This window comes from Phaenicophaeus curvirostris, chromosome 27 (assembly GCF_032191515.1).
Source record: "Phaenicophaeus curvirostris isolate KB17595 chromosome 27, BPBGC_Pcur_1.0, whole genome shotgun sequence".
Taxonomy (NCBI): domain Eukaryota; kingdom Metazoa; phylum Chordata; class Aves; order Cuculiformes; family Cuculidae; genus Phaenicophaeus; species Phaenicophaeus curvirostris.
The window spans coordinates 2383025-2410416 of record NC_091418.1 but is presented as its reverse complement, the minus strand read 5'-3'; the positions used below and the strand labels follow the sequence as shown (position 1 = coordinate 2410416).

Here is a 27392-nt window from a genome sequence, read left to right as displayed (position 1 = left end):
TGCCAAGTGCTCAGGCAACACTAGAAGGCACCATCCCACCAGGGATCAGACTGCCACGCACAGTCATCGCCACCCTCCTGTTGCTCATCCCCAGCTGGAGCTCCTGCCCAACCCTAAGGAAAACCACAAACAGGAGCCTAAAAGGACAAAATTCAGCGTATTTTATTTCCTTGAGCTCCAGTGATACAACTGTAGCAGCATTTCACAAACCAACTCCTGCATTATTAAATACACATTGAAGGAAACACTTAATTCCAAGGCAGGCAAAACAGAAGAACTGCGGACATCACCTTCCCCTTAAATAAATGTGCGTTTGATGCAGACGAAGCAGCAGTACACGGTTCACATCCCAGGTTAAAATAAAACTTCAGCCTCGCAGCAAAACTTTCAAATGCAAACCTAGGAGAGATGAGGAGCTTTGGTGAAGGGGCTTTCACCTGGGGATCCAGCATGACAGGAAACATCTCAAAGACGTAAGACCTCTGTAATTATTAGAGCAAGGGGGCACATTCCCAGCTGCAGAAGACGAAAGCTCAGTTTTGTTGGCTACCTGGGGTAATCCATAAAGAGCTCTACAAACATACAAGTGCTCCTCAGCCACTCTCAGCTCAAGGCAGAGCAAGCACCCAAGAAACCCTGGGTGAGAATTATTTGTGCGTTCAACACTTAAGACACATTTTTCTGGCTAGCAACCACACTGGGATGCTACCTCCCCTTCCAAGGAGGATGCTCAGCTGGTTAAAACCACAACCACCTTCCCAAGCAGCTCTGACCCCAGGGCAAGTCCATCCTTTGGTGCCCCAGCTACTCACAGGTTACTCCAAAGGGGAGATGAACTCCAAGAAGAGCCAAGTCAGAAACAATAAGGCCAAGAGACCAGAGGAAGAGGACAATGCACCAGGGATCACTTGCCAAGCGTGACTCCTAGCTACTGAAGTCACACTGAAAGCTGTCACCTTCCACATTGCCTCTCTTAGTAGTAAAATAACCCAAAATATTCATCTAAGTGTTTATGCCTGCTTCTAATGGAAGTGTTTTGTGCAGTTATGCTTCCCAATAGTGATTTCTCCAGTTTCTGAAGTCAAGAGGGAAAGACATCCAAGGCTCAAACGGCTCCAAGACCTCCAGCCTCAAGGATCTCCACGTGCAGAAAGCATCGAGGGCTTTCTCCAGCTGCACCACCAAGACCAGTGGCCTTGAGCTTCCAATTTTGACACTTTTAAGACACAGGGTGCATTTGACACAGTGATTCAGTCAGTTGCAGTGACAAAAAGGCATCAAGAGGCTCATTTCACTATTATCAGTGGTACAATTTACACAAGGCACAAGCAACACCACCCGGAGAGGTGCTCTTGGATTTCCTTTCTCCAAATAACGGAGAAAAAGGATTGGTTCTGCTTAGTGTCACCCTACATAACGTGCTTGGCTAACTGGGCACCACCAGGGACCCATGCCAGCTCAAAAGCTCACATTGCAGCTGCCCCACAGACACCCCAGTGCTGAATCAAGCTGAAGGCGCATCTCCACGAGCTGTCCCAGCAGAAAGGAGATGGTGCCAGCTCCAGGGACCAGTTGCTGCGGCTGGACAAGGTCCAGAGAGGATGGAGAGTTGCCAGTTGGTCTCCCATACCTTGTATTTACACATCCCCTCACTGCTGATCACCCAAATAACCCAATAAAGGATGTATTTTGGTTTGGAAGAGCCAGCCCAAGAGGAGCAGGACGTGCAGCAAGGCTGCAATCCTTCCCAGGCAGGCACAGCTTTGCTGGCCACCACAAAGCTCAGCATCCTGCAGCAGCAAAACCAAACCCTTGGCACGAGGAACCTCTCTAGGTTGTTTTTTATCTTCCTCCCCCAACAGCAACGAGCAGCAGCTTGTCAAAAACGGGCTGGGAGGTGGCTTTGGTTGTGCAGGTTAAGCTTTCCTAAGGCTGGTTTGGTGCCATCAGGATGCGACCCTTGCGACTCGGTAGCCGAAGTGTAAACAGAAGCTCTGGTCCTCCCCATCTGGGACCCCACCAGCTCTCAAGGTGCATGCGGTCACTCCCACGAGCTTAGTGAAAAAAAGAATAAATTAAGGGAGGATGAAGGCTGTTCAGCTATCACACACCATAAAAATGTACCTTTAGAAAGAAGTGTTTGCAACAAAACCACTTTTCTTTAAAATCTACATTTTCTTTAAGAGTTTCCTTGTAAAAAATGGAACTGAGTTTCCCCTCTTTTCCCCCACAGAGTCACCAGGTATTTTGGCATCCTACACCTTCCCAAAGTGGTGTCCTCCCTCCTTCTCCCCCCAGCCTGGGTGAGTCTCCAGGGGCTACCAAGTACCTCTACCACATGAGAATTGAGCCACCATTCAGGGGCTAAATGCTGTACATAATTAAAGCCAATCTGGCTATAAAAATAAATGCTTTTGTGTCTTCCTTACACAGGATGGAAGAATTGAGCCCTTTCTCAACAGCTTCGCATCTAGCTGTTATAATATTTAAAACAACCCAAATGCCTACATAGAAAAATAAAGGATAAACATTATCCATCTATTTTATATTTATATAAAAAGTAAGTTCTTTGACAGGATATTTTGCTTCTTTGCTGTAAAAAAAAAAACCCAGCCCAGGCTGTACAACCTAAGCTCGGTGAGGAGTAAACTACATCTTCAAAGTTATCCAGAGAAAAATATCAGTTACCAATTCCACTTTTCCAAAATAAAGTTATTAAATATATATATTATAAAGTCTTTATAAACTCTTTTGTTGTTTAAGGAGGGGAATGTGTTGAGGACCACTTTAATCCCTCCTCCCCTAGGGAGGGAGAAGCGGATGCCAGTTGTGAATCCATCAGGAAGCTGGAATGTTCCTGAGCGGAGACACAGAGCTGGTTTGCAGGCACGCGCAGAGGGGCCACCGAGGCTGGCGAAGTGCTTCACAAGGATGTTCTTCTTTCCAGCTTGTGCTTTGTGAGAAAGTACTTGAAGAACTCATACACGGACCAGGCAATGGCCGTTGAAGGCATCTGGTAGATGACACGCGCCTGCACCCCTCGGAAATAGCCTGAAATGCCCCCCAGCTGATAGACAGTCCTGAAGGCGTTGAGCATCCCCGAGAGGTGCCCGCTGATGTTCACCGAGCTCAAAGCCATGTTCTCCTGCGTGTTGAGCAGGGTCTTGCAGACGTCCAGAGGAGTGGTGGCAGCGGCGGCCACAGCCCCCGCCACGGCACCGGAGACGATGTGGGAGCGAGGGTTATAGTCCCGGCGGGGGTTGATCTGCTCCTGCATGAATTCGTAGGTGATGAAGTGAATGGCCTGGAAGGGGACGTTCATGGTGAGCTGCGTGGTGTAGCTGCGGTAGAAGGCACCAAACCCCTCCGTCTTCTGCACTGTCCTTACACAGGCCAGGACGGACTTGTAGGGGGAGTTGAACATCTGCATTCGCTGCTTCACCACTGGTCCAGGCGATGGAAGGAAGGAAGGCAGGGCAGGCAGCACCAGGCATGGAGATAAAGACTTATTAGATAAGGCACAGCTCTCCTGGCCATCACAACACCCAGAATGAACCCTGCTCCACATCCCAACCATGCAGATGCAACCCCTTCTCTTCCAGGTCCAAATTGTTAGGAGGCAAAGGCAATTCTGTAGCGATAAGCTCCTCATCTACAGGTTTTCACCGAAAGGCTGCACGTGTCTTCTGCTTCCCCCAAAAAACCTCAATACGATTAGCGAGGGAAGCAGGTCAGAGCTCAGCCCAACTTCAATAGCTCTTCACTCCCATGGAGAGCTTCATCTACTCAAACTTAATTAGGGAACCTTTACTTCTAGCTAGAAAAGCACTATGGAAAGAACCCTCAGATGCATCCTCAGAACTGTACGTCACCTGGGAAGTGTAACAGACCACTTAAAGCCGAAATCTTGAAATAGAACAACTTCCATGGAAATAAGAAGGCTCCAAGGAGCTTCCAGTGCTAAAAGGGGCTCCAGGAAAGCTGGGGAGGGGCTCTGGATCAGGGAGGGCAGAGATAGGATGAGGGAAAATGGTTTTCAACTGAAAGAGGGGAGATTGAGATGAGATCGGAGGAAGAAATTCTTCACTGTGAGGGTGGGGAGGCCCTGGCCCAGGTTGCCCAGAGCAGTGGTGGCTGCCCCATCCCTGGAGGGGTTCAAGGCCAGGTTGGATGGGGCTTGGAGCCCCTGATCCAGTGGGAGGTGTCCCTGCCCATGGCAGAGGGTGGAACTAGATGGAATTTAAGGTCCCAGGGTGTTACCTTCAGCAGGATTCATCACTGCATCGTGGAGCAGCGTGGCCACGCTCCCAGCTATACCTGCAAGACACAAAGAGCACCTTTCAAGAACAAAAGATTCAGAAGGCAGGGGGTTTGCTCGGGCGCTGCCATCCATGGGGGCAGCAGCAGGGACCAGAGCCTTGGGAGCTGCAGCCCAGCACCGCAGCGAGCCCAAGGAAGCCCCTAGCAACACGGTTTGTTCCCAGCGCAGAAGAAACCACCCCGAAAGCAGGACCGGCTCCCAGGATCACAGCCATCAACCTTTGTTCTTCCCTGTAACAGCTCACAAGGCTTTGCCTACACAAGACAGCACCAGCTTCTCTCAGCCTGCGCTGAACTGAGAAACAAGCAACATTTAAAACTGGCTCAGCACATCCATAATTATGTATTTTCATCCACATACTCCATCTAATCTTAAACATTAATTGCATGGACTCTGCAAGCATCCAGTCAGCTGCTAATGATTCTGCAGTTGGCTTTAGGATGGGCCTCTCGAGCCACACCTTCTCCTTTGATGTAGTTTTCCACCTCAAATTCTCTCTTGCCCAGATGACTTTTGGTCATTTCTCATTAACGCAGCAATTTGGTTCTGCTGGTACTGAGAGCCTGTAGCTACTTGAAAGGCAAACACGGGAAGCACGCTGCCAGCAGAAAGCAGCGACCCAGAAAGATCTTACACGCCCTTAACTGAGTTAGTTGGTCGAGTTAAATCAAGCGACTGCCACGGCAGATTCCCAGCATCACATCACAGCAAAGACCAGGTAGAAAGCTTCTGCACAAACCCTTTTGTAACACCCCAGCAGCTCAGCCAGAGGGTTTCTGCTGTTGCAATATAGAATGGTTTGGGTTGGAAGGGATCTCAAAGCCCATCCAGTCCCACCCCTGCCATGGGCAGGGACACCTCCCACTGGATCAGGGGCTCCAAGCCCCATCCAACCTGGCCTTGAACCCCTCCAGGGATGGAGGAGCCTCCTTCTCTGGGCAACCTGGGACAGGGCCTCCTCACCCTCACAGCCAAACATTTCTGCTAAGATCTCATCTCAATCTCTCTTCTTGCAGCTGAAAACTGTTCTCCCTCATCCTATCCCTGCCCTCCCTGATCCAGAGTCCCTCCCCAGCTTTCCTGAAGCCCATTTCAGCACTGGAAGCTGCTCTAAGGTCTCCCCAGAGCCTTCTCTTTTCCAGACTCAACAACCCCAACTCTCTTTGTCTTTTCTCATATTGCTGGATCTAAAAACAAAATCTTTCCTCGTAGAAGCAAAATCCTTAAAGTATGTGAGCAAACAGAAGACCATTTCATGCTAGAGCTCCAGAGGAGACACATGGAACAACCTACAGCACAAACCCTAAGAGGTTTGCATGATGACTTCAAACAAATCCAGAAGCAGTAGCCTGTGATCCATCTGAATGCCTCAACGCACTTATTACTTGTGCTAGAATGAATTGAGATTAAAGATGCAGCACAGAAGTAAAGATTAGACAGAGCTTTGGAGGGTGTTTAACATGGACATCAGGGCTTTCAGGTCAGAAAGGACTTCTCTACTCAGCTCCTGACAGCCAGCCCAGCCACCTGTGATCTTCTGAGTGGCTCAGAAAGCATCAGACAAGAACATCTAGACATGAGCACAGCTCACCTTTCCTCAGCGTCTACCCATGCAAGACATCCAACTTCTAACCCCATGGTAGGTGGGTACATAAGCAGCTCCCCTACGTTCCCCCAAGGAACAGAAGAGCCCACTCGAAGCAGAAATGCAGTTCAGAAGTTGGTTCAGAGCTCCTCTGCAGGCTGCATTACAGCTTTGACTCCTTGAATAGTCGCTACTGCAGCAAAGAACTCCAAGATCAGCTCAACATCCTCTGGAAAAGAGGATGGCCAGTCATCCTAAGACAGGGCAAGGTTCCAGAGGAGCACGGTGACCAGCATGAAGCACTCAACTAGGGAGTAGGTGCCACACTTGCCTACCTGACTCCTCCTACCTCTCCAGCCCTCCCAAAGCCGGTGCCGAGACCGGCAAGCTTGGGGTTCCGTTTGCATCCCGCATCCTCCTTACACCGGGATTTGCAGCGTGGATCTGAACACAGGCTGCCTGCAGCAGATCTCCCAGGAGCAGAGCACAGAGAAGGACGCTAAGGGTGCGAAGCAAGCAAGGGACAGGCTGTTAACAGCAAGCTTTTTCATTTTTTGGTGTAAAACCCCAAAATACCATTGGCCAAGTGGCTGTTTCCTCCGTGCTGGATAGTATCGCTTAGAGACTTTTTCATTTTCTCATAGCAGGCAAAGTACATTGCGTGGGCAGGGCCAGCCCCCAGCATGGTGACATTAATCCCTCGTAAAGGCCTCCAGAAACCCTCTGTAAGGACAATCTTCTTCAGAGCTTCGTACACGCTCCTGTACTGGGCTTTGGGGTCCGGCTGCAAGCTCTGCATCCTTGTCTGCAACAAAGCACACGGAGGGAGAGGCCTCAGTTACCCATCTTTAATGCAACAAGCACAAGCCGTAGAGTTAAAGAATCACAGGATCTTGGAATGGTTTGAGTTGGAAGGGACCTCAAAGCCCATCCAGTTCCAACACTGGAAGGGACACCTCCCCCTGGATCAAGCTGCTCCATCCAACCTGGCTTTGAACCCCTCCAGGGATGGGGCAGCCACCACCCCTCAGGGCCTCCCCACCCTCACTGTGAAGAATTTCTTCCTAGAGAAGATGTCTACAGGTAAAGAGCTACAAGGCCATTAGAGGGGTCCATAATTTATTCCCTGCTTGCATCCACGCCGGGGCCACGGCGCCACTTCCCCACGCTTCACCTCCCAGACCAAGCGAGGTTAACTCCACGCTCCCATTGCGACACCAAAACATTACGAGGCTGCTCAGACAAGAGGGAAGTGTAACCTCTGCTCTTGTTTATGCACGGCAAGTACAGGGAATTAAGCTTAACGAAGTTGTTCAAAAGACTCTAGTGAAGACATACAGTTAGGTCTTTAATTGCCTCTTGCTTTCAACACTCCCGTCTCTGCCCCAGCTTGTCTCTCCGGCAGTTGCTCAGCTGCTTTTGACACTGCAGTTGGCCCGTTCGATTGGGAAAAGGGTTTCCTAGAAGGCTGAGAAAAAGGGGTACCTGCAGTCACCTCCCCCAGAGGAAACGGAGGAAGGCCACCTCATTCTCCTGCGAGAAGACCATGACCCAGGAGAAGACCATGACCCAGTGGGTGACTGCATCCCAACAGCCTGGAGAGCACGGAGCCACCCTTTGCTCCATCGTCCCTGGTTCCCTGCAGCCACCAACATCCTGAGCCAAGAGATCTCATCTGTGTCTTCATTCCATAGTCCTTGATGGGCTTTTCTTTTATGAAGTTTTGAAGGCAGCGAAGCTTCTGTCACCCAAAGCATTCTATTAAATGAACTGGCATTAATTATGCACCGTGGGGAAAAATGCTTTTAGTTCATTCCAGGCTGATGCCATCACACCCCAGCAACGCTCAAAGCCTGTACAATGATGCTGCCAACCTGTACTGGGCATTTGCAGGGCACGGACCTCACAGCCACGTCCCATCAGCAACAGGAGAGACACTGGCAGGGCTTAAACCTCTACAACCATCCCAACAAGACTAAACCAATCTAGAGCATCAAGATAAGAGCTCTGAGCAGCCCACAGGTCCCACCAGTCTCCAACAGGACTGATACACCTCATGACACTGAATTCTAGGGATTCTGGGCAACCTGGGCCAGGGTCTCCCCACCCTCTCAGCCAAACATTTCTGCTAAGATCTCATCTCAATCTCTCTTCTTGCAGCTGAAAACTGTTCTCCCTCATCCTACCCCTGCCCTCACTGATCCAGAGCCCCTCCCCAGCTTTCCTGTAGGCACGACTTAAGAATAAAGTTCCCTCCAGCTCCGTCCTTGGCAGAGATTCAACAGCCCTTAAAGAAGCAAGGACTGCCTGTGCCACCTCCACACTTCCTCATCCCTTCGAGCTTATCAGTTTACTTCAGTAATTAGCCAGCAGGCAATACTACAGCTAAGTTTTCAGGTAAGATTAAGCCAGTCTGGGACCTTTGATTCCTCAAACCAGTCCAGTGGTGGCTGCTCCATCCCTGGAGGGGTTCAAGGTCAGATTGGATGGGGCTTGGAGCCCCTGATCCAGTGGGAGTGGGCTTTGAGGCCCCTTCCAACTCAAACCATTCTGTGATTCTATAATACAACTGAGCTATGAAGGCAGCGAAGCAACGCCTGAGCCAAATAAATTATTGCATCTGTAGTAAATATTTTAAGAAGAATTGCACAGGAATTCCATTTGCAAAGGGTCTTAGTGCAGCAGCGAGCTGGATTTCAGACCTAAGCCTTGCCCAAGTTGTCATGATAAGGCATCACCCAATAAGAGGGGATTTGGTGGCCCCTCAAGCAAAGTTTCCTGTTTCAAAGCACTAAATCCATCGTAACCTCTGAACAGCGCTAGAAACAAACCCAAAGGCAGAGAAAAATCCTCCTGTAAAGGCAGCAACAGCCCTGAATTACCTTGGAATTCAAAGCTGGGCTTTAAATCCAGCTCTCAGCCTTCACTGAGCAAACGTAAGGGTCTTGCAACCCCTCTGCAGGTCTCAGCACCTTCCCATCCCATGGGTGCTTGTCAGAAGGAGCTGGATTTCATGATGCCCCGGAGAAACCACCGTCAGCGTGACTCAGCACGACCCAATGCTGCCAAGCTGGTCGCATCCAGCTGGGGTTTGGGGTTTGTTTTAACCCTGCTCTGCTAGTTTTAACTTGAAGGCATTGCTTCAGCCTCCAGAACTGACCCCAGGAGATTCAATCTCACCCCGCTCTACTGCTAGGATGCCTTCACAGCCGGTATAATTTAAGCAGGCAGCAGCATTGTCTCATCAGAAAGGGATAAATGCGCCTGTAAAGCAATAAATTATCAGCCTGGTATGTGCAGAACCAAAGCACGTGGTGCTGTGCTGTCCGGAATGAACCCCGAGGACCTCCACCCTGACCGAGAATCACACGAGAAGGGATAAATAAGAATTAAAAAATGGGTTATTTATTATCTGAGCCACTCTAAGGGGTTAAAAGCTCCCTCTGTGCCCAGAAAAAGCAGTAAGAGTGTTTCATACGCACCCAATGCAGTTTGCATCTCCACAGGGCCACAGGCTTGCACCTTTTACTAAAGATCTGGACAGCCCAACGAGTCACCAAAAGCAGGATCTCCTGTGAGGTTTATGCAAGAGGCAGCGAGTTGCAAACACCTTCAGCTCTCTTTTGCCCTGGATAAGTTGATGGTGGTGTGAACAGCGAGGATTCACTAGGAGCTACGCAGCCCTTACCCTTCCAGCTTCTTTCTGCCACCAATCTGAAGCCAGCAACCTCCTCCTGGAGCCTCACCCCCGTCTTAACCAGCCAAAAAAATTCTTCTCCACCCTCTTAAGATTAATCCTGATTGCATAAGGGCCACGGAGCGTATCAACAACCACAAGCATCCCGGTAGTCTTGGTTTCAGCTTGGCCACAAGAAGCAACACCAAAAGTCACAGCTTTAGGTTCACCACGTTACCCTCTGCTTGTGGAGCAGGAGATGCTGATCCCAGCTTTCCCAGTGCCCCTTTTTCCTTCCACCAGGAGCCCAGGAATAGTTCAGGGTCATTTTCTTTCTAGAATTGTTTTGCTAAGGAGAGCCAGCTCTCCGCTTTTGCATATTCTCGCAAGGGTTCACTGATTTGACACGCCGCTGTACAAACAAGCTCTGATATAATTTGCCTTTGTGGGTTTGTTTTTTTTTTTTGGTCTGAACACAGCAGGCTTCTGCAAAGTTCAGCCTCCACCTTCACGTGAAAGACAACCACCCCAGACTCCTCACAAAAGGCACGGTGAACACAATATGCCTCTACCAGGAAATAAGCAATGACTGGGTCGGATCCTGCTGGCCAGAGAACCCGTTGCCGTCACAATATTCCCTCGATTTTTGGTTTTCTAGGCTGTTTTTCAGCTCTCCAGCCAAGTGTGGTACCCACCTGTCTCTGAAACCCACCCCAGGAGGGGAACGTGGGGTCAAACAGGTTCACTGTGACTTACCAGCACCCCGACACCATCAGCTGAAACAGGATTAACCGCTCCCCCTGGACCAGGGTGGATGCAGAACCTCCCACCGCCAAACCTAAGCATCCCTAACCCCAAAGTGTAAATAAACCACTCAGAGGAGCTCATCTGCTCTGCCACCCTTCACGCTCTTTCAAGACCTTTGTTATAAGCAGGGAAGCTCCAAATTCTGCTCGTGTGAGGCTGAGGGGAGACCTCACCGCTCTCTGCAGCTCCTGAAAGCAGCTCGTGGTGAGGTGTTATCCCAAGCAACAAAGAACAGAATGAGAGGAAACGGCCTCAAGTTGTGCCAGGGGAGGTTTAGATTAGTTATTAAGAAAAATTTCCTTAGTGAAAGAGTGGTGAAGCAGTGGACCAGGCTGCCCAAGGCAGCAGTGGAGTCTCCATCCCTGGAGGGGCTCAAAGAATGCACAGACAGAGCAGTTCAGGACATGGTTTAGTGTGCACGGTGAGGTTGGGCTGATGGTTGAACTCCATAATTTTTAAGAAGTCTTTCCCAACCTCAAGTTTATGATTCTAGATGTTTCTCCTACCCTTCCAGGACTTCCCATTACAGTAGAGGACCTCCCGCACGCATCAAGAACCATGAGCAGCCAACTCACAGATGTCCTGTTGCACCAGCTTGCTTAGGAGCAGTTCAGGTTTCCAGGGAGAGGGAACGCAAGCATCATTGAGTGGATTTAGTGTCATTAGCGTGACTGCCACTCACTGCACCGGAGGGAGGCTCAAGCCCAGCACATCTCCCACCAGCAATTAGTTCCCAAGCGAGGACAAGAGCCGTTCTTCACATCCTCAAGGTACCTCCTTTGCTCATCTTGGGAAAGCAACTCCAGCAAACCTTGCAGAAAAGCCACCCCGCGGCTTCCAAGAGGAACGAGGAGGCTCCAGGGCAGTCGCAAAAAGTTCTTGACATTCTGATCTCTAAACTGGAGGCTGCTCAAGCCTGCCAGGCCAGCTGTGTTTTCAGCAGCTACAGACCAAAACAAGCCCAAGCACTGAGAAACACCATCAGTGCACAGTGAAAAACCTGCACTTCACACCAGAGTTTTACTACAACCAGAGGGTGAGACAGAGGCCGATGCATAATTATGCTGAAGCAGCAGGGGGGTCATCACCATTAGAAGGGAAATGATGGAAAGACACCAAGCACATCTCCAACACAAGCCTCCAGGTGCAGCTTTAGGTGGTAAAAAACACCCTGTAAGGCATTTCCCCTCTAAACAAGCAGCAACACCACTGCAAAAACCTCACGCAGGACTCACAATGCTTTCCACTCCAGGAGGGCAATCGCAGGTGGGTGCTGGAGGAGGATGATGGGCACGTGCATCATGGATTTATATCCTTCATCATATCTCAGCAGGCGTTGCCCCACACCATCAGCATCACTGTCTCACACAGGCGTATCTACACGTTCCCCAGGTCCATACGGCACAGTTTTAGCTCTCACTATGGCATGCAAGCATCATAAGCTGGGTGGAAGTGTTGATCTGCTGGAGGGTAGGGAGGCTCTGCAAAGGGATCTGAACAGGCTGGACCACTGGGCAGAGTCAAATGGGATGAGGTTTAACAAGGCCAAATGCCGGGTCCTGCACTTGGGGCACAACAACCCTATGCAGTGCTACAGACTAGGAGAAGTCTGTCTAGAAAGCTGCCTGGAGGAGAGGGACCTGGGGGGGTTGGTTGAACAGGAGCCAGCAGGGGCCCAGGTGGCCAAGAAGACCAAGGGCATCTTGGCTTGGATCAGACACGGCGTGGCCAGCAGGGCCAGGGAGGTTCTTCTCCCGCTGGACTCGGCCCTGGGGAGACCGCTCCTCGAATCCTGGGGTCAGTTCTGGCCCCTCACCACAAGAAGGATGTTGAGGCTCTGGAGCGAGTCCAGAGAAGAGCAACGAAGCTGGGGAGGGGGCTGGAGAACAAGAGGAGCGGCTGAGAGAGCTGGGGGTGTTTAGCCTGGAGAAGAGAAGGCTGAGGGGAGACCTCATTGCTCTCTGCAACTCCCTGAGAGGAGGTTGTGGAGAGGAGGGAGCTGGGCTCTTCTCCCAAGGGACAGGGGACAGGACGAGAGGGAATGGCCTCAAGCTCCACCAGAGGAGGGTCAGGCTGGACATTAGGAAAAAATTCTTCACAGGAAGGGTCATTGGGCCCTGGCAGAGGCTGCCCAGGGAGGGGGTTGAGTCCCCTTCCCTGGAGGGGTTTAAGGAACAGGTGGACGAGGTGCTGAGGGACATGGGTTAGTGATCAATGGGAATGGTTGGACTCGATGATCCGGTGGGTCTCTTCCAACCTGGCGATTCTATGATTCTATAACCTGTCCTTCCCTGGCCTCATCAAGCTCAGGAATTGTGAAACTGTCTGAAGCAATTCCCCAAATTAAAACATTTTCAGTTTCTCTTTGCTGGAACCAAATCATTTCCTCCACCACACAATGTAACCAAGTGCCTGAAATGCCTCTTTCATAGAACAGTTTGGGGTGGAAGGGACCTCAAAGCCCATCCAGTCCCACCCCTGCCATGGGCAGGGACACCTCCCGCTGGATCAGGGGCTCCAAGCCCCATCCAACCTGGCCTTGAACCCCTCCAGGGATGGGGCAGCCACAACTTCCCTAGACAACGTTCCAGGGCCTCCTGTCCTCACAAGAAAACATTTGTGCCTAAGATCCCACCTAAATCTCCCCTCTTTCAGCTCAAAACCTTTCCTCCTCCTCCTCTCCCTGATCCAGAGCCCCTTCCCAGCTTTCCTGCAGCCCCTTTCACCACTGAAGCTGCTCTAACTCCCTGGAATTCACTCTGTCCCCACCACCCAGTGGGTTATCAGCCACGTTCCGCAGTTTTCCCATAGCCAGCCACCACCTGGAGTATTTTTTTCTGCTCCCAGAATACCCAGCAGGGTCATTCCAAGAGAAGGCATTGCTCCATCTCTCTCCTACAACAAGGAACACGCGGGGAGTTCACTACTGGGTGAACTCAGCACTTTTACCTTCCCACATAGCACCTCCCGCTCCGGGAAGCCAAGTGCAACTTTCGTTTTCTCCCTCGCTCCCTTTTTTCCGCGCAGAGGAAATGCCCTCTTCAAACATGCTGGGAAGTCCAGAGCGATGACACTGCCGCTGCTCCAAGCGTGACTTGGCACAAACTCCCAGGCTCGTTTGGAAAGCAAACCCGGTGTGGAGACACTCGGGGCAGACGCAGACCCTGCAGAGCAGCCCAAACCTACTCATCGGGTCCAGCCAGCAAGACCCAGAGGGTAAACAGAGGAAAAAAGGCAAGAATGTTGTCTTTGAGGGTTTATCCCAGCACACGGCGAACCCTCCAGTGCCTTGAAGTGAAGGCATTTCCCCTCTTTCTACTCTTTTGGGGAGCCCTGCATGGAAAAGAGGAGAACTTAGAGCATCTCCTTGCTGCCTTTCCCACCCCAACCATGGAGGACCTCTCAGCACCTGTAATACTGAAGGTGTTTGGCTTCTCCCAACCTTATTTTCTCCTTTTTTAAGCCGCCAGAGCAGCACACTGGCAGGACAGAAGGAGGAAATACCCTTTGTGATGCTTCCTACCATGTTGATGACGCTGCGGAGTCTTCGTTCACGTGTACCCGCCAGCAGCGAGGGCACAACCGAGCAGCTCCATCCACATCAAACCCCAACAACCACCACATCGATACCTGCAGCCACAAGCCCCTCTGCGAGCTCCCACCCTCATAAAGCCACCACAGCCACAAGGAGGACACCAAAGGTGAGGTTCACACTGATTGAGGTGTTCACACTGATCGTATTCTGGTGTGCAGGTGGACAAACCAACCCATCCCACCAATTTGTCCCTCCTAGGATGGGATTCCAGCTCTCTGGGAGGGAAAAGCCACTCATGCTGGTTCCAACCCCACACGAGGAGGGCACTGGTGGCATCTCCTGCCCCAGGGAGCAGCAGGAGGACTTTGCTTGCTGCAGCAAAGCCCCAGCAGACACCTTTGCACCATGGGGTTGCGCAAAGCTGGCTGGGGCCGAGGACGCTGGGGCTGCCCCAGAACAGGTCCAAGGTGGGTGCGCAGCTCCCACATCCATCGGAGACCTCCAGGGTGACACCTCGGGGAGCGTTCGCCCTGCAGCACCCCAAGCCTGGCTCACCTCCTTGCACACTTAACCCCCTGCTTGCACCCTGACACCCCTTGCACACTTAACCCCCTGCTTGCACCCCAATTCTCCTTGCACTCCCCACTTGCACAATTCCTCTGCTTGCACCCCAGTGCCTCTTGTACCTTCTTGCACCCCAACACTTCATGTACAGACCTCCCACAGTTCCAGTACCGGCTCCACAGAGCTCCTGCACCCCAGTACCGATTGTACCCACCTCCCACAGCCCCGGCACCGGTTGCACAGAGCTCCTGCACCCCAGTACCGGCTCCACAGAGCTCTTGCATCCCGGTACCGGCTCCACAGAGCTCCTACAGCCCCCGTACCGGTTCCACAGAACTCCTGCACCCCAGTACCCGTTGCATCCACCTCCTGCACCCCGGTACCGGCTGCACAGAGCTTCTGCCCCCCGGTACCGGCTCCACAGAGCTCTTGCACCCCGGTACCGGCTGCACGCCCCCTTCCACGCACCTTGACCGAGTCCACCGGGTACATGACCGTGTGCTCCATGATGCCCGCCACCGCCCCGGCCACCATGTGAGTGCCGAGCGAGGCGCCGCTGGGCAGGCTCTCGTACTCCTCGCTCTCTGCGGGCGCCGAGGAGGCGGCGGGGGAGGCCGGGGGGGGGCCGGGCCCCGGGGGCGCCGCCGCGCTGCCCCCCACGCCGCAGCTCAGCTCCATCGCTCTCGTGGGGGGCGCTGCGTATGGGGCCCGCGCGCCCTCCCCGGCCTCGCTTTAAAGCCGCGCAAGCCACGCCCCCCTCCCGGCCTCGACCAATGGGCGAGCGAGGCGGCCGAGCAAGCCACGCCCCCCTCGCATCTCCGCCAATAGCGAGGCGAGGCTGCCGGCGCAAGCCACGCCCCTCCGCTTCCCGCCTTCGCCGATAGGCTGCGCGCGCCACGCCCCTTCCCACCTCAGCCAATAGGAAGGCGCCTCCGGGCGTATCAGCCAATAGCAATGCGCTCCCTCCTCCGCAAGCCCCGCCCCCTCAAGCCCCGCCCCTTCGAGCCGCAGCTTAACCGCTCACAGAGCTGGGGGGGCGGTGCTGCCCGTGCAAGGGTGAAGGTTTCGTGCAAGAGCCTCGTGTGAGCGCCTTGTGCAAGGGCACCGCGCCCCCCCCGATGCTAGTGACCCCCAGTGCTCTTGTGCAGTCGTGCAAGCGGCACTGGGTGCCAGTGTGTGGCCTCGTGCAAGCGTGCAGCCCTCGTGCAAGGACGTGTCCCTTGTGCAAGAGGCCCTGGGCACCACTACGTGCCCTCGTGCAAGTGTGCAGCCCTTGTGCAAGCAGCTCTGGGTGCCAGTGTGTGTCCTCGTGCAAGCGTGGACCCTTCATGCAAGAGGCCCCGAGCACCAGCACATGTCCTCGTGCAAGCGTACACCCCTCGTGCAAGCAGCCCTGGGCACCAGTGCGTGTCATGCAAGCACATGTCCCTTGTGCAAGAGGCCCTGGGCACCACCATGTGTCCTTGTGCAAGCTTGCACGCCTCATGCAAGCAGTCCTGAGCATCAGCACGTCCCCTCGTGCAAGCACAGCCCTCGTGCAAGAGGCCTCAAGCACTAACGCATGTCCTTGTGCACATGTGCACCCCTTGTGCAAGCAGCTCTGGGTGCCAGTGTGTGTCCTCGTGCAAGCATGGGCCCCTCATGCAAGACGCCCTGGGCACCAGCACATGTCCTCGTGCAAGAGACCCCAGGCACAAACATGCATCCTCATGCAAGCGTACACCCTACATGCAAGCCGCCCTGGGTGCAAGCATATGTCCTTGTACAAGCGTGCAGCCCTCGTGCAAGCAGCCCTGGGCGCCAGTGCGTGTCATGCAAGCCTGTGTCCCTTGTGCAAGAGGCCCTGGGCACCACCATGTGTCCTTGTGCAAGCTTGCACACCTCATGCAAGCAGTCCTGAGCATCAGCACGTCCCCTCGTGCAAGCACAGCCCTCGTGCAAGAGGCCTCAAGCACTAACGCATGTCCTTGTGCACATGTGCACCCCTTGTGCAAGCAGCTCTGGCTGCCAGTGTGTGTCCTCGTGCAAGCATGGGCCCCTCATGCAAGACGCCCTGGGCACCAGCACATGTCCTCGTGCAAGAGACCCCAGGCACAAACATGCATCCTCATGCAAGCGTACACCCTACATGCAAGCCGCCCTGGGTGCAAGCATATGTCCTTGTACAAGCGTGCAGCCCTCGTGCAAGCAGCCCTGGGCGCCAGTGCGTGTCATGCAAGCCTGTGTCCCTTGTGCAAGAGGCCCTGGGCACCACCATGTGTCCTTGTGCAAGCTTGCACACCTCATGCAAGCAGTCCTGAGCATCAGCACGTCCCCTCGTGCAAGCACAGCCCTCGTGCAAGAGGCCTCAAGCACTAACGCATGTCCTTGTGCACATGTGCACCCCTTGTGCAAGCAGCTCTGGCTGCCAGTGTGTGTCCTCGTGCAAGCATGGGCCCCTCATGCAAGAGGCCCTGGGCACCAGCACGTGTCCTCGTGCAAGAGACCCCAGGCACAAACATGCGTCCTCATGCAAGCGTACACCCCTCATGCAAGCCGCCCTGGGTGCAAGCATATGTCCTTGTACAAGCGTGCAGCCCTCGTGCAAGCAGCCCTGGGCACCACTGCGTGTCACGCAAGCACATGTCCCTTGTGCAAGAGGCCCTGGGCACCACCATGTGTCCTTGTGCAAGCTTGCACGCCTCATGCAAGCAGTCCTGAGCATCAGCACGTCCCCTCGTGCAAGCACAGCCCTCGTGCAAGAGGCCTCAGGCACCAATGCGTGTCCTTGTGCAAGCGTGCACCCCTCATGCAGGCAGCCCCGGGTGCAAGCTTGTGTCCTGCAAGTGGACACGTGGACTCGATGATCCAGTGGGTCCTTTCCAACCTAGTGATTCTGTGATTCTATGACTCGAAGTGTGCACCCTTCATGCACGTGGCCCCATGTGCAAGCAACACACCCTTGTGCAACCTCGCACGCCCCACGCGAGCGGCCCTGGGTGAGCATGTGCCCTTTGCACAATCTCTTTGTTCCATCAGCCCAAACCGAAAACATCTGCCACACTCGAAAGAGATAGAGGCAAAGCCTTGATGGCCCCGAGCTCCACGGACAGCCCAGACTTTTTTATTTCATTCCTCCTTGAAGGATTGTTTGGAATTCGACCTCGCTGGGAAGGTGCCGTTGGGTCGCGTGGACTGGGATCAAGGTGAACCATTTGCGTGAAGCTGCTGTGAGGGCTGGAGCGCTGGCACGTGCTCTCCTCCTCCCTCAGGTGGCCTCTGGGAAGGCTTCGTTCTTCCTCCAAGGGGCTCCAAGCCCCATCCAACCTGTCCTTGAACCCCTCCAGGGATGGGGCAGCCACCACTGCTCTGGGCAACCTGGGACAGGGCCTCCCCACCCTCACAACAAAACATTTCTGCCGAAGATCTCATCTCTATTTCCCCTCTTGCAGCTTAAAACCATTCCTACTTGTCCTATCCCTGCTCTCCTTGATCCAGAGCCCCTCCCCAGCTTTCCTGGAGCCCCTTTCAGCACCAGAAGCTGCTCTAAGGTCTCCCCGGAGCCTTCTCTTCTCCAGATTCAACAACCCCAACTCTCCCAGCCTGTACAGGAGGTTCTCCAGCCCTCGGATCATCTCTGTGGCCTCCTCTGGCCTCGCTCCACCAGCTCCACATCCCTCCTGTGCTGAGGACTCCAGAACTGGACCCAGGGCTCCAGGTGGGTCTCCCAGAGCAGAGCAGAGGGTCAAATCCCCTCCCTCCCTGCTGGCCCCACGGCTCTGGACGCAGCCCAGGACACGGTTGGTTTCTGGGCTGCGAGCACATGTTGTCAGCTCACATTAAGCTTCTCATCCACCACCTCCCCAAGTCCTTTTCCTCAGGGCTGTTCCTCAGTCCTTCAACAACACGCAGTTTAACGCAGCAACTGCTAAATCTCTCCTTCCTTTCCCCTTTCCCCCCTCCCTCACCACAGAAGCTGCTGGATTAGCACAGCTTTGTTTCCTCCAAGAGAGACTATCCCTACTATAAGCTGCTGACAGTTCATTTGACACCGTGTTCTCCAGCGTAAATGCCATTTTGGAGCTGGAGAGCCACGTGTGTACATGGAATTCCAGCAAACAGCGTTCCCCGGTGATCATCTGTGTCTGCGAGACGTAATCCAAACGCAGGCAGCCTGATTCAAGGAAATGCTTGAAGGAAAACTCGAAGGGGAACCCTTTCCAGTATTGTTCCATGGAGTTTATCTAGTTTTTCTACTCCATAAATGGCCCTCGACAGCAGCTGATCTCCTTCCAGAGCTTTGGTGGGGCAGAGGGTAGCAGGGAAATTACAGTGTCACTCACCTTAATGAGCCCTTTCCCCTACACTCTCACGTCTTGCTTCCTGATAAGAAATAGTGTGAATCAGTCTGAAATACGGTGCTGCTTCCAAGTAGGAACAGGTTATATTTTAACCCTGAGGACACTGCCACGAGGAATCATTCCTGCTCCTGCTCTGGGCCCCACGCCAGGAGCCACCTTGGAGCTGCTGCAGCCAGAGATAGAATCATAGAATCCTAGAATCACCAGGTTGGAAGAGACCCACCGGATCATCGAGTCCAACCATTCCCATCAATCACTAACCCATGTTCCCCAGCACCTCGTCCACCCGTCCCTTAAACCCCTCCAGGGAAGGTGACAAAAGCAGAGATGAACACACTAAGGATTTTCCCTGTTTTCATAAAGAAGGGACAAAATTATTCATCATTCGTGGAAGGAAAATGGGGCAGGGAGTCTGATCTCGTGGTTTTGTTGGGTCACGCGTTCTACCAGCAGGAAAAGGAACAGCCTGTGTCTCTTGGATGGTTTCCTGCCAACTCTGCCTGGCATGGTAAATAAGAGTCATCCTTGTGGGTCAGCAGCAAAGTGAACTCAACTTGATTTACAAAACCTTCCTTTGAAACAAGTCGGTCTTGTGCAATGATTGCCCAAAGCAGTGGTGGCTGCCCCATCCCTGGAGGGGTTCGAGGCCAGGTTGGATGGGGCTTGGAGCCCCTGATCCAGTGGGAGGTCTCCCTGCCCATGGCAGGGGTGGAACTGGATGATCTTTAAGGTCTCTTCCAACCCAAACTATTCTATGAGTCTATGATTCTGTTGCTGCCTCCCAGGGCACAACCACTGCTCAGTGCATCCCATCCCGGAGCTCCCCTGGGTCCCTCAGGCACTCCATGAGCTCCAAGCTCCATCCCAGCCACGAAGCAGCGAAAGGTGAACTTTCATGCACCGTTAAAAGCGCCGTTTGGCTGCAGGCTGCATGGAGCACGCTCCTTTCTACACGGACAAGTCGATGCGGAATACAGCGCCGCAATCTCCACGCGCATTGCATCACTGCGAGCCACTAAATGCAATGATGAATCAGACCCACAGCTCTGAGCCCTCGCTCATACGCAACCTTCTTGATGGAGCTTCTGTGCTGCAGGACAGCTTTGACTCCGCAAAAATCACCCTGGGCAGCCTGATCTAGTGGGGCGAGGGGTTGGACCTAGGTGATCTTTAAGGTCCCTTCCAACCCAAACTATTCTGTGATGGAACATGCCACCAGAAATAGAGTAAGGAATGAGTAAAGCTGCAAAATGAAGTGAAATGCTCCTAGTTCTCAAAAGTCCCTGCCCAAAGAAGGTGCCTGCAGCACCCAGGCCATCTGCCTGGCACCCCACAGCTGATTAGGAGAAGCCAGTTTTGCTTATCACAGCTCCTGGCTGGGCAGGAGGCGCTGGACACCACGGCTGCACCCATCCTGATAAGGCAGGAGTGTCCTACTGGGAGGCAGACACCTTCTGGGAACCACATTGTGCCTTATCTACAAGATGCAGTGAGATATATATATATTTTTCACTTTCCACATCTACAAGTTTGCTAACAGCTGAGCAACACCTTGGGTTAGGGTGGGTTTTATCCTTTTCACAACCTGCTGCTGCCGTCACGAGGCTGCGGTGCAGGGACGTGGGTGCAGAATTAGGGGTGAGAAGCATGGACGCTGCTTCACTGCCAGCAGCGTGAGGCCACAGAGCAGCATATTACAGGATATATTTTTTATTTCAGGCGTTCCACGCCAGGTAATTCTATTTTTTTAATTGTGGAATGGAAAAAGCACCCATCTATAGCATGGTGTAAAGCATTTACTTTAGAAGATGGATCATAAAATCATAGAATCATAGAATGGTTTGGGTTGGAAGGGACCTCAAAGCCATCCAGTTCCAGTATGAGCAGCACACTCCTTGACTGCTGATTCCCCATCCCATACAGCGTGATGCAGCCCCTTCCCAGGACTTTGCCACTGCCAGCACACAAACTCCAACCCTCCTTAGAAATCATAGAATCATTAAGGTTGGAAAAGACCTCTAAGGTCATCCAGCCCTACTTAGAAATCATAGAATCATTAAGGCTGGAAAAGACCTTTAAGATCATCCAGATCATCCCAACCCAACCATGCTAAATGTTCAGAGCCTCCTAATAAAGTTTAAAGAGCAGGTCTGGACCTCAGAGCCCTGAACCATCCTTAGGTCAAAGGTGGTGTCAGCCCCAAAGATGCCCTGGCAAAGGCTCTCTGACACCAGCCTGGGTTTTCCTGCCTGCCCGGGTGCAGTGTGTGATGCTCCTGAGAAAAAGCAGCCACAGGGGAATATCAGCTGCCAGGAAACCCGATGTGTTCCAGTTCTTTTTTATCTCTATCTTAGCGAACACCATAAAACCAAGCAAAGGGGATTGTTTTGTCTTCGGGCTGGGCTGACCCACTTAATATGAGCATCAGTGTCAGGGTTTAAGCCCTCGTTGAGCACACCAAGATGTCAGTATGTAGATTAGAACTGGAAAATGAAGAATATTAATCTCTGCTCTGGTACAAACTCAGAGCATCTTTTTGTGCCTTCAATCACCAAAGCTGTTCTCCAGTATTCATTTCATAGCCAGTGTGTGTATAATAAGTTTATAGGTAGCAGATCAACCATGGTGTATTGGGTTCATGCCTCAAGGTGTTCAAGGCCAGGTTGGATGGGGCTTGGAGCCCCTGATCCAGTGGGAGGTGTCCCTGCTCATGGCAGGGGTGGAACTGGATGATCTTCACGGTCCCATCCAACCCAAATCATTCTGTGATTCTACGAACATGAGTGCAAAGGAAATAACAAAGCGCCGAGCCCTGACGATGCTGTGGGGTTATTCTGGCTCCAAAACATCCCAAATCTGAAAACTCAGCGCTGCGGCTCCTCCGAAGCCACGCAGACAGATCCAGCACCAATTAACTGTTATGCAACCTCAGAGGTAAAGGAGGTGTGGATGCAAGGAATTTGGCCTGTGGGTTTTATTTCAGCACTCACATAATCTCACTTAATTTACCATTACTTCGCTCGATGGATTAATGGAACAGGGAGAGGCAATACCCGATGTGTATAATTAAGCCTGCCTCTCTTACTTCCTGGACTGAACTTTTTTTTAACTTGCCTTTCTAGTTTGAAGCCCTGGGGAAACAATGGAAAAGGCGCAGCACATGCTGGTGGTGCTTTCGGGACTGACTGGTGGCACCGGGCAGGGGAGCCTGGAAGGTTCCCACGGGGTTTGGTGGCTTTGGGTATGGACCTTCTCTTTTGTTTGGCTGTGTTTCTGACACTCAGCAAAATGAGATCCAGAAAGGATGGAGACAACCCTGACTTGTCATTCAGGCGGAGCTGGGGATCACAGAACCATAGGAACACAGAATCATGGAATAGTTTGGGTTGGAAGGGACCTCAAAGCCCATTCAGTCCCACCTCCTGCCACAGGCAGGGACACCTCCCACTGGATCAGGGGCTCCAAGCCCCATCCAACCTGGCCTTGAACCCCTCCAGGGATGGGGCAGCCACCACTGCTCTGGGCAACCTGGGCCAGGGCCTCCCCACACTCACAGCAAAATGTTTCTGCCTAAGATCTCATCTCAATCTCCCCTCTTTCAGCACAAAACCATTCCCCATTGCCCTGTCCCTGCCCTCCCTGACCCAGAGTCCCTCCCCGACCCAGAGCCCCTCCCCAGCTTTCCTGGAGCCCCTTTCAGCTGCTCTAAGGTCTCCACAGAGCCTTCTCTTCTCCAGGCTGAACAACCCCAACTCTCTCAGCCTGTCCTCATGTGGGAGGTGTCCAGCCATCTGACCAGCAGGATGATTCTGCTCTGCCACCGATGCCTGGCTTATCCTTGGTCAAGTCATTTAATTTTGATGGGCTTCATCTCCTCTTCTCAGCAAGGTTTTAATCATAGAATCATCGAATTTTTAAGGTTGGAAAGCATCTCCAAGTTCATTCAGTCCAACTGTCAGCCCAACACCCCCGTGCATACTAAACCATGTCCTGAAGTGCCACATGTACACAGCTTTTAATTCCTCCAGGGATGGAGACTCCACCACTGCCCTGGGTAGCCTCGTCCAGTGCTTCACCACTCTTCCAGTAAAGAAGTCTTATAACCAATCTACACCTCCCCCAGCAATTTTGTGATTAAAAGATGGAGAAGAAAAAAAAGGATGAGGACTTTGCAAACTGGTGGGCAGTCCTCGCCTTCTCCAGCAATAATCATCAGCTTTATTTCCCCAAGAGCAAGCGCTGCCAGCCCTTCTGGGGAGGTCGAGCTGCAGTGATGTCTCTCTATCTCTGAAATGAGGAGCATTTTAATAACGAAACACAAAAATTCAAGACAAAAAAACCAGCTGGGAGACACAGCTCAGCCCTGCCTCCTCCTCCACGCCCACCTTTGTACCCCCATCAGCCAGAAACCCAAGCTGCTCCACCTTGATCAACAAAAACAGTTGCCGCCTGCCCCAGCTGCTCCTGTATCTGCTGGCCCTGCTGCTCCGCACGGGCTGATATTTGGGAGGGTGGGGTGGGGTGGGCAACGAGATAGGGGCCGAGCACCCTGCTCACACCTTGCTCGGGATGTTGTGGTCGATCTGTGCGTGTTGGAGAGGCGGTTTCTCCTTTGGAAATGGGTGATGCCCAAATCACCCCAGCTCACAGCGACCTCTGCGGTGCTGGGTCTCCATCAAGCTGTTTTCTTCAGGCAACCTTGATAATTTTAGCAGCGAGGCTCACCTCAAGTCCTGCATTCAGTTCTGGAGTCCTCAGCATAGGAAGGACGTGGAGCTGTTTGGGCAAGTCCAGAGGAAGCCACGGAGATGATCCAAAGGCTGGGGAACCTCCCGTACAAGGCTGAGAGAGTTGGGGTTGTTGAGTCTGGAGAAGAGAAGGCTCCGGGGAGACCTTAGAGCAGCTTCTAGTGCTGAAAGGGGCTCCAGGAAAGCTGGGGAGGGGCTCTGGATCAGGGAGGGCAGGGACACGATGACAGGGAACAGTTTTCAGCTGGAAGAAGGGAGATTGAGATGAGATCTTACGCAGAAATGTTTTGCTGTGAGTGTGGGGAGGCCCTGGCCCAGGTTGCCCAGAGCAGTGGTAGCTGCCTCATCCCTGGAGGGGTTCAAGGCCAGGTTGGATGGGGCTTGGAGCCCCTGATCCAGTGGGAGGTGTCCCTGCCCATGGCAGGGGTGGGACTGGATGGGCTTTGAGGTCCCTTCCAACCCAAATCATTCTATGATTTTTTCAATGCCCACTGAGCACCCGCTGTTTGTCCCCTGTCTGTCCCTCACACTCCTCAGTAGTCACTCAGATGCAATCCTCTATTTTGGATGTCTCAGCTTGAAATACTCAATTACATCTCTGCCTTTGAAGACTATTAAGCCCTTAAGTGAAGGAGCACTGAGCTTTTGCCATGCATTTCACAGGAAGCATCCAGAGCTCTCCCTGTTTTTTTGAAAATCATCATCAGATTGTGAACAGAGAAACCAAATCCGGCTGGGGGTGAAGCACCAGAGCCTGGATTGTCTGTCTGATCCCCTTATGAAAAGCAGATGTGACAGAGGAGCGGTTTGCTCTGAGCAGCATGCTCTGCAGGACTCCCCAGCTGGAGGGGAATGTGGAAGGCAGCGGGTTTTCACCCGAGTTCATTTTCTGCTGTGTTTCCTCTTTCTCTGCCCACATGAGAAACTTTCATCTTCGCCTCTCAAGCTGCTGTCGGTGCCTCTCAAAAGCACTTTGAGTTTTGCTTCCTTATTTATTGCAGAACCACCAGCACAGCCCAGTTCATAGAATCACAGAATCATAGAATAACCAGGTTGGAAAAGACCCACTGGATCATCGAGTCCAACCATTCCCATCAATCACTAACCCATGTCCCTCAGCACCTCGTCCACCCATCCCTTAAACCCCTCCAGGGAAGGTGACTCAACCCCCTCCCTGGGAAGCCTCTGCCATGCCCAATGACCCTTTCTGTGAAATTTTTTTTCCTAATGTTCAGCCTGAACCTCCCCTGGTGGGGCTTGAGGTCATTCCCTCTCATCCTGTCCCCTGTCCCTTGGGAGAAGAGCCCAGCTCCCTCCTCTCCACAACCTTCTTTCAGGGAGTTGGAGAGAGCAATGAGGTCTCCCCTCAGCCTCCTCTTCTCCAGGCTAAACACCCCCAGCTCTCTCAGCCGTTCCTCATAAGGCTTGTTCTCCAACCCCTTCACCAGCTTCGTTGCTCTTCCCTGGACAGGACCTGCAGGGAGAAGGAGCTCTTAGACCTGCTCCTGCTTTACAAGAGAAACACGAAGCACTGGGTCAACTGCCAGCACTGGAGTCAGCACAAGAACTCAGAGGAGGGAGCAAAGCTCTGCTCAGCCTACACTCCATTGGGATGAATCCCTTCAGGGCTTCCCTGTGTTCGCTCAGCAAGGTGGATGTTCAACCACCAGGCTGGTGGGATCCATTCCTGGGCTCCCACCCACCAGCCATACAGCTAAAAAGTGTGGGCAGCCCCTCAGTCCCTTTCAGAGCTTAATTCACCCCAAAAGCAGTTGCTGCAAGTCCTGATGCTTTGGGGAATGGCTGCAGGACAGCCGGTTCCCAATGCTGCCGTCATCTAGAGAGACGAAGGCACAAGTAGGAGCATGTCAGCGTCGGGAAAGGCTTCATGGAAGAAAAAAGAGGAAAGAAAAGGGGGGAAAAAAGCCATGTGAACACAAAAAGCTGCACTGGGGGGTGGTGGTTTGCTGGGGGTTGAGCGTGATTTCTGCATCACTGGCAAGGTTTGGCCAGGGCTTGGTCTGGGCTGGACTGGATCTTAGAAATACTGCAAATAAACTGAAATTGGGAGTTGCCAATGAATCTGTTGCTGCCAGAGCCTGCAGGCGGCACAAAATGGAAGCCTAGGAGGAATGCGCAAGTTGTTTTTGTGCATGCTAATTATTTCCAGCTGTACGCTCTTTGCGGTGATGGAGAAAATGTTACTTGTTTGCTGGATATATTTCGTTCCACTGCCAACGGCATCGTCAGCGGGAGGAAAGCCTTCCCCTCTGGGGGCTGCTCGTGCTGGTGGGGTGACCCTGGACTCTGGCTTGGGTGCTTGGTCGAGAAGACCTCTCAGTATTTTGTATGGGAGGAGAGTTTCCTCCAAGCACCAAATCCTGCTTTGTTCCCCCTGTGCAGTCTGGAGAAAATCTGGGATCAGAATCATGGAATGGTTTGGGTTGGAAGGGACCTCAAAGCCCATCCAGTTCCACCCCCTGCCATGGGCAGGGACACCTCCCACTGGATCAGGGGCTCCTGCCCTCACAGGAAAGTATTTCTTCCTAAGATCTCAACTCAATCTCCCCTCTTTCACCTGAAAACCATTCCCCCTCATCCTGTCCCTGCCCTCCCTGACCAAGAGCCCCTCCCCAGCCTTCCTGGAGCCCCTTTCTAAGGTTTCTCTGGAGCCTTCTCTTCTCCTGGCTGAGCAGCCCCAACTCTCTCAGTCTGGCCTCATGCTGCTGGAGCTAAAAGCAAAATCCGGGTGTTCACTTTTGTCCCATTTCCCTTTTGCTGGGCACCCAGGGATGAAGGCAAAGTCTGCAATGCAACCACTTGTGACAACAGAAGGGATAGGAAGAAGCTGAGAAGCCAGAGCAGCCTGGCTGGTCCAGCTCTTCTCCTCTCGCAAGTGAAAAACAGCTGCAGGGGAGCAATTTTTGACCTTAGAATATCACCCAGCATGTCACTTACCCCTGATAAAGCAGCTCGTAACCCACGCGAGCTTGATGCAACATCATGCCAGCCTGTGCCCAGACACGTATCCATCACCTAAGCGTGTGGATTTGCTCACATGCCCACGCTCCATCCGACTGCGGCTGCTGGGATGAGGTTGAAGGTCCCAGCCAGGAGAAATGAAGCCCCAGCAAAGCTCCTCAGTCTTTCTGCCGGTCCTTTCTGTGATTCACATCAGAGATTTCTGGATAAATGTTTCCTTTCCAGGTCTCGGCTGTGATGTTGGAGCTGCGCAGGCACACGCTGTGCTGCCGCTCAGTGGCAACGTACAGAGGGTTCATAAAATCAGATTTGGTCGGAAAAGACCTTTGAGATCATTGAGTCCAACTGTACCAATCCACCGCTAAACCATCCCTGAGCACCTCATCTTTTAACAGGTGTCTTTTAAACACCTCCAGGACTGGGGGCTCCACCACCTCCCTGGGCTGTTGTTCCAGCACCTGAGAACTCTTTTGGAGAAGAAATTTTCCCCAATATCCAATCTAAACCTCCCCTGTCACAGCTTGAGGCCACTTCTCAGTCCATCCTTTGTTCCCTGGGAGAAGAGCCCAGCACCCACCTCACAACCTCCTTTCTGGGAGCAGTAGAGAGCCACGAGGCCTCCTCTCAGCCTCTTCTCCAGGCTACACACCCCCAGGTCCCTCAGAATCCTTGTTCTCCAGCCCCTTCCCCAGCTCCGTTCCCTTCTCTGAACACACTCCAGCCCCTCAGCGTCCCCAAAACCGAACTGAGGATGGGAGGTGCGGCCTCACAGCCGGCCTTTCAGCCCCTGTGAGGCAAGGAAAGGCTTTAGCATTATTTTTTAATCCAGATTTG

The 27392-nt window shown here is 52.8% G+C and overlaps 1 protein-coding gene and 1 long non-coding RNA gene across 2 annotated transcripts in view; one reads left to right on the top strand and one right to left on the bottom strand.

The window, feature by feature from the left end:
- The window catches only part of LOC138731618 (uncharacterized), a 349611-nt gene that overhangs the window by 261940 nt on the left and 60279 nt on the right, over nucleotides 1-27392 (top strand). The gene's annotated exons all lie outside the window — the stretch shown is intronic.
- Nucleotides 130-15166, bottom strand: SLC25A37 (solute carrier family 25 member 37). The gene is made up of 4 exons (XM_069877629.1): nucleotides 14957-15166; nucleotides 6483-6711; nucleotides 4261-4317; nucleotides 130-3444 (listed from the first exon to the last, which is right to left on the bottom strand). The coding sequence occupies exons 1-4, from the start codon at nucleotides 15164-15166 to the stop codon at nucleotides 2924-2926; spliced, it is 1017 nt and encodes a 338-aa protein (XP_069733730.1). The 3' UTR covers nucleotides 130-2923.

Bases quoted from the DNA above. Each gene is read 5' to 3' on its own strand.
- SLC25A37 (XM_069877629.1), bottom strand. From the start codon at position 15,166: ATGGAGCTGAGCTGCGGCGTGGGGGGCAGCGCGGCGGCGCCCCCGGGG. The intron at 6,712-14,956 runs GTGCGTGGAAGG...GCTTTGTTGCAG, and splicing joins ACCCGGTGGACTCGGTCAAG to ACAAGGATGCAGAGCTTGCA. The intron at 3,445-4,260 runs GTAACACCCTGG...CGCCTGGACCAG, and splicing joins AGTGATGAATCCTGCTGAAG to TGGTGAAGCAGCGAATGCAG.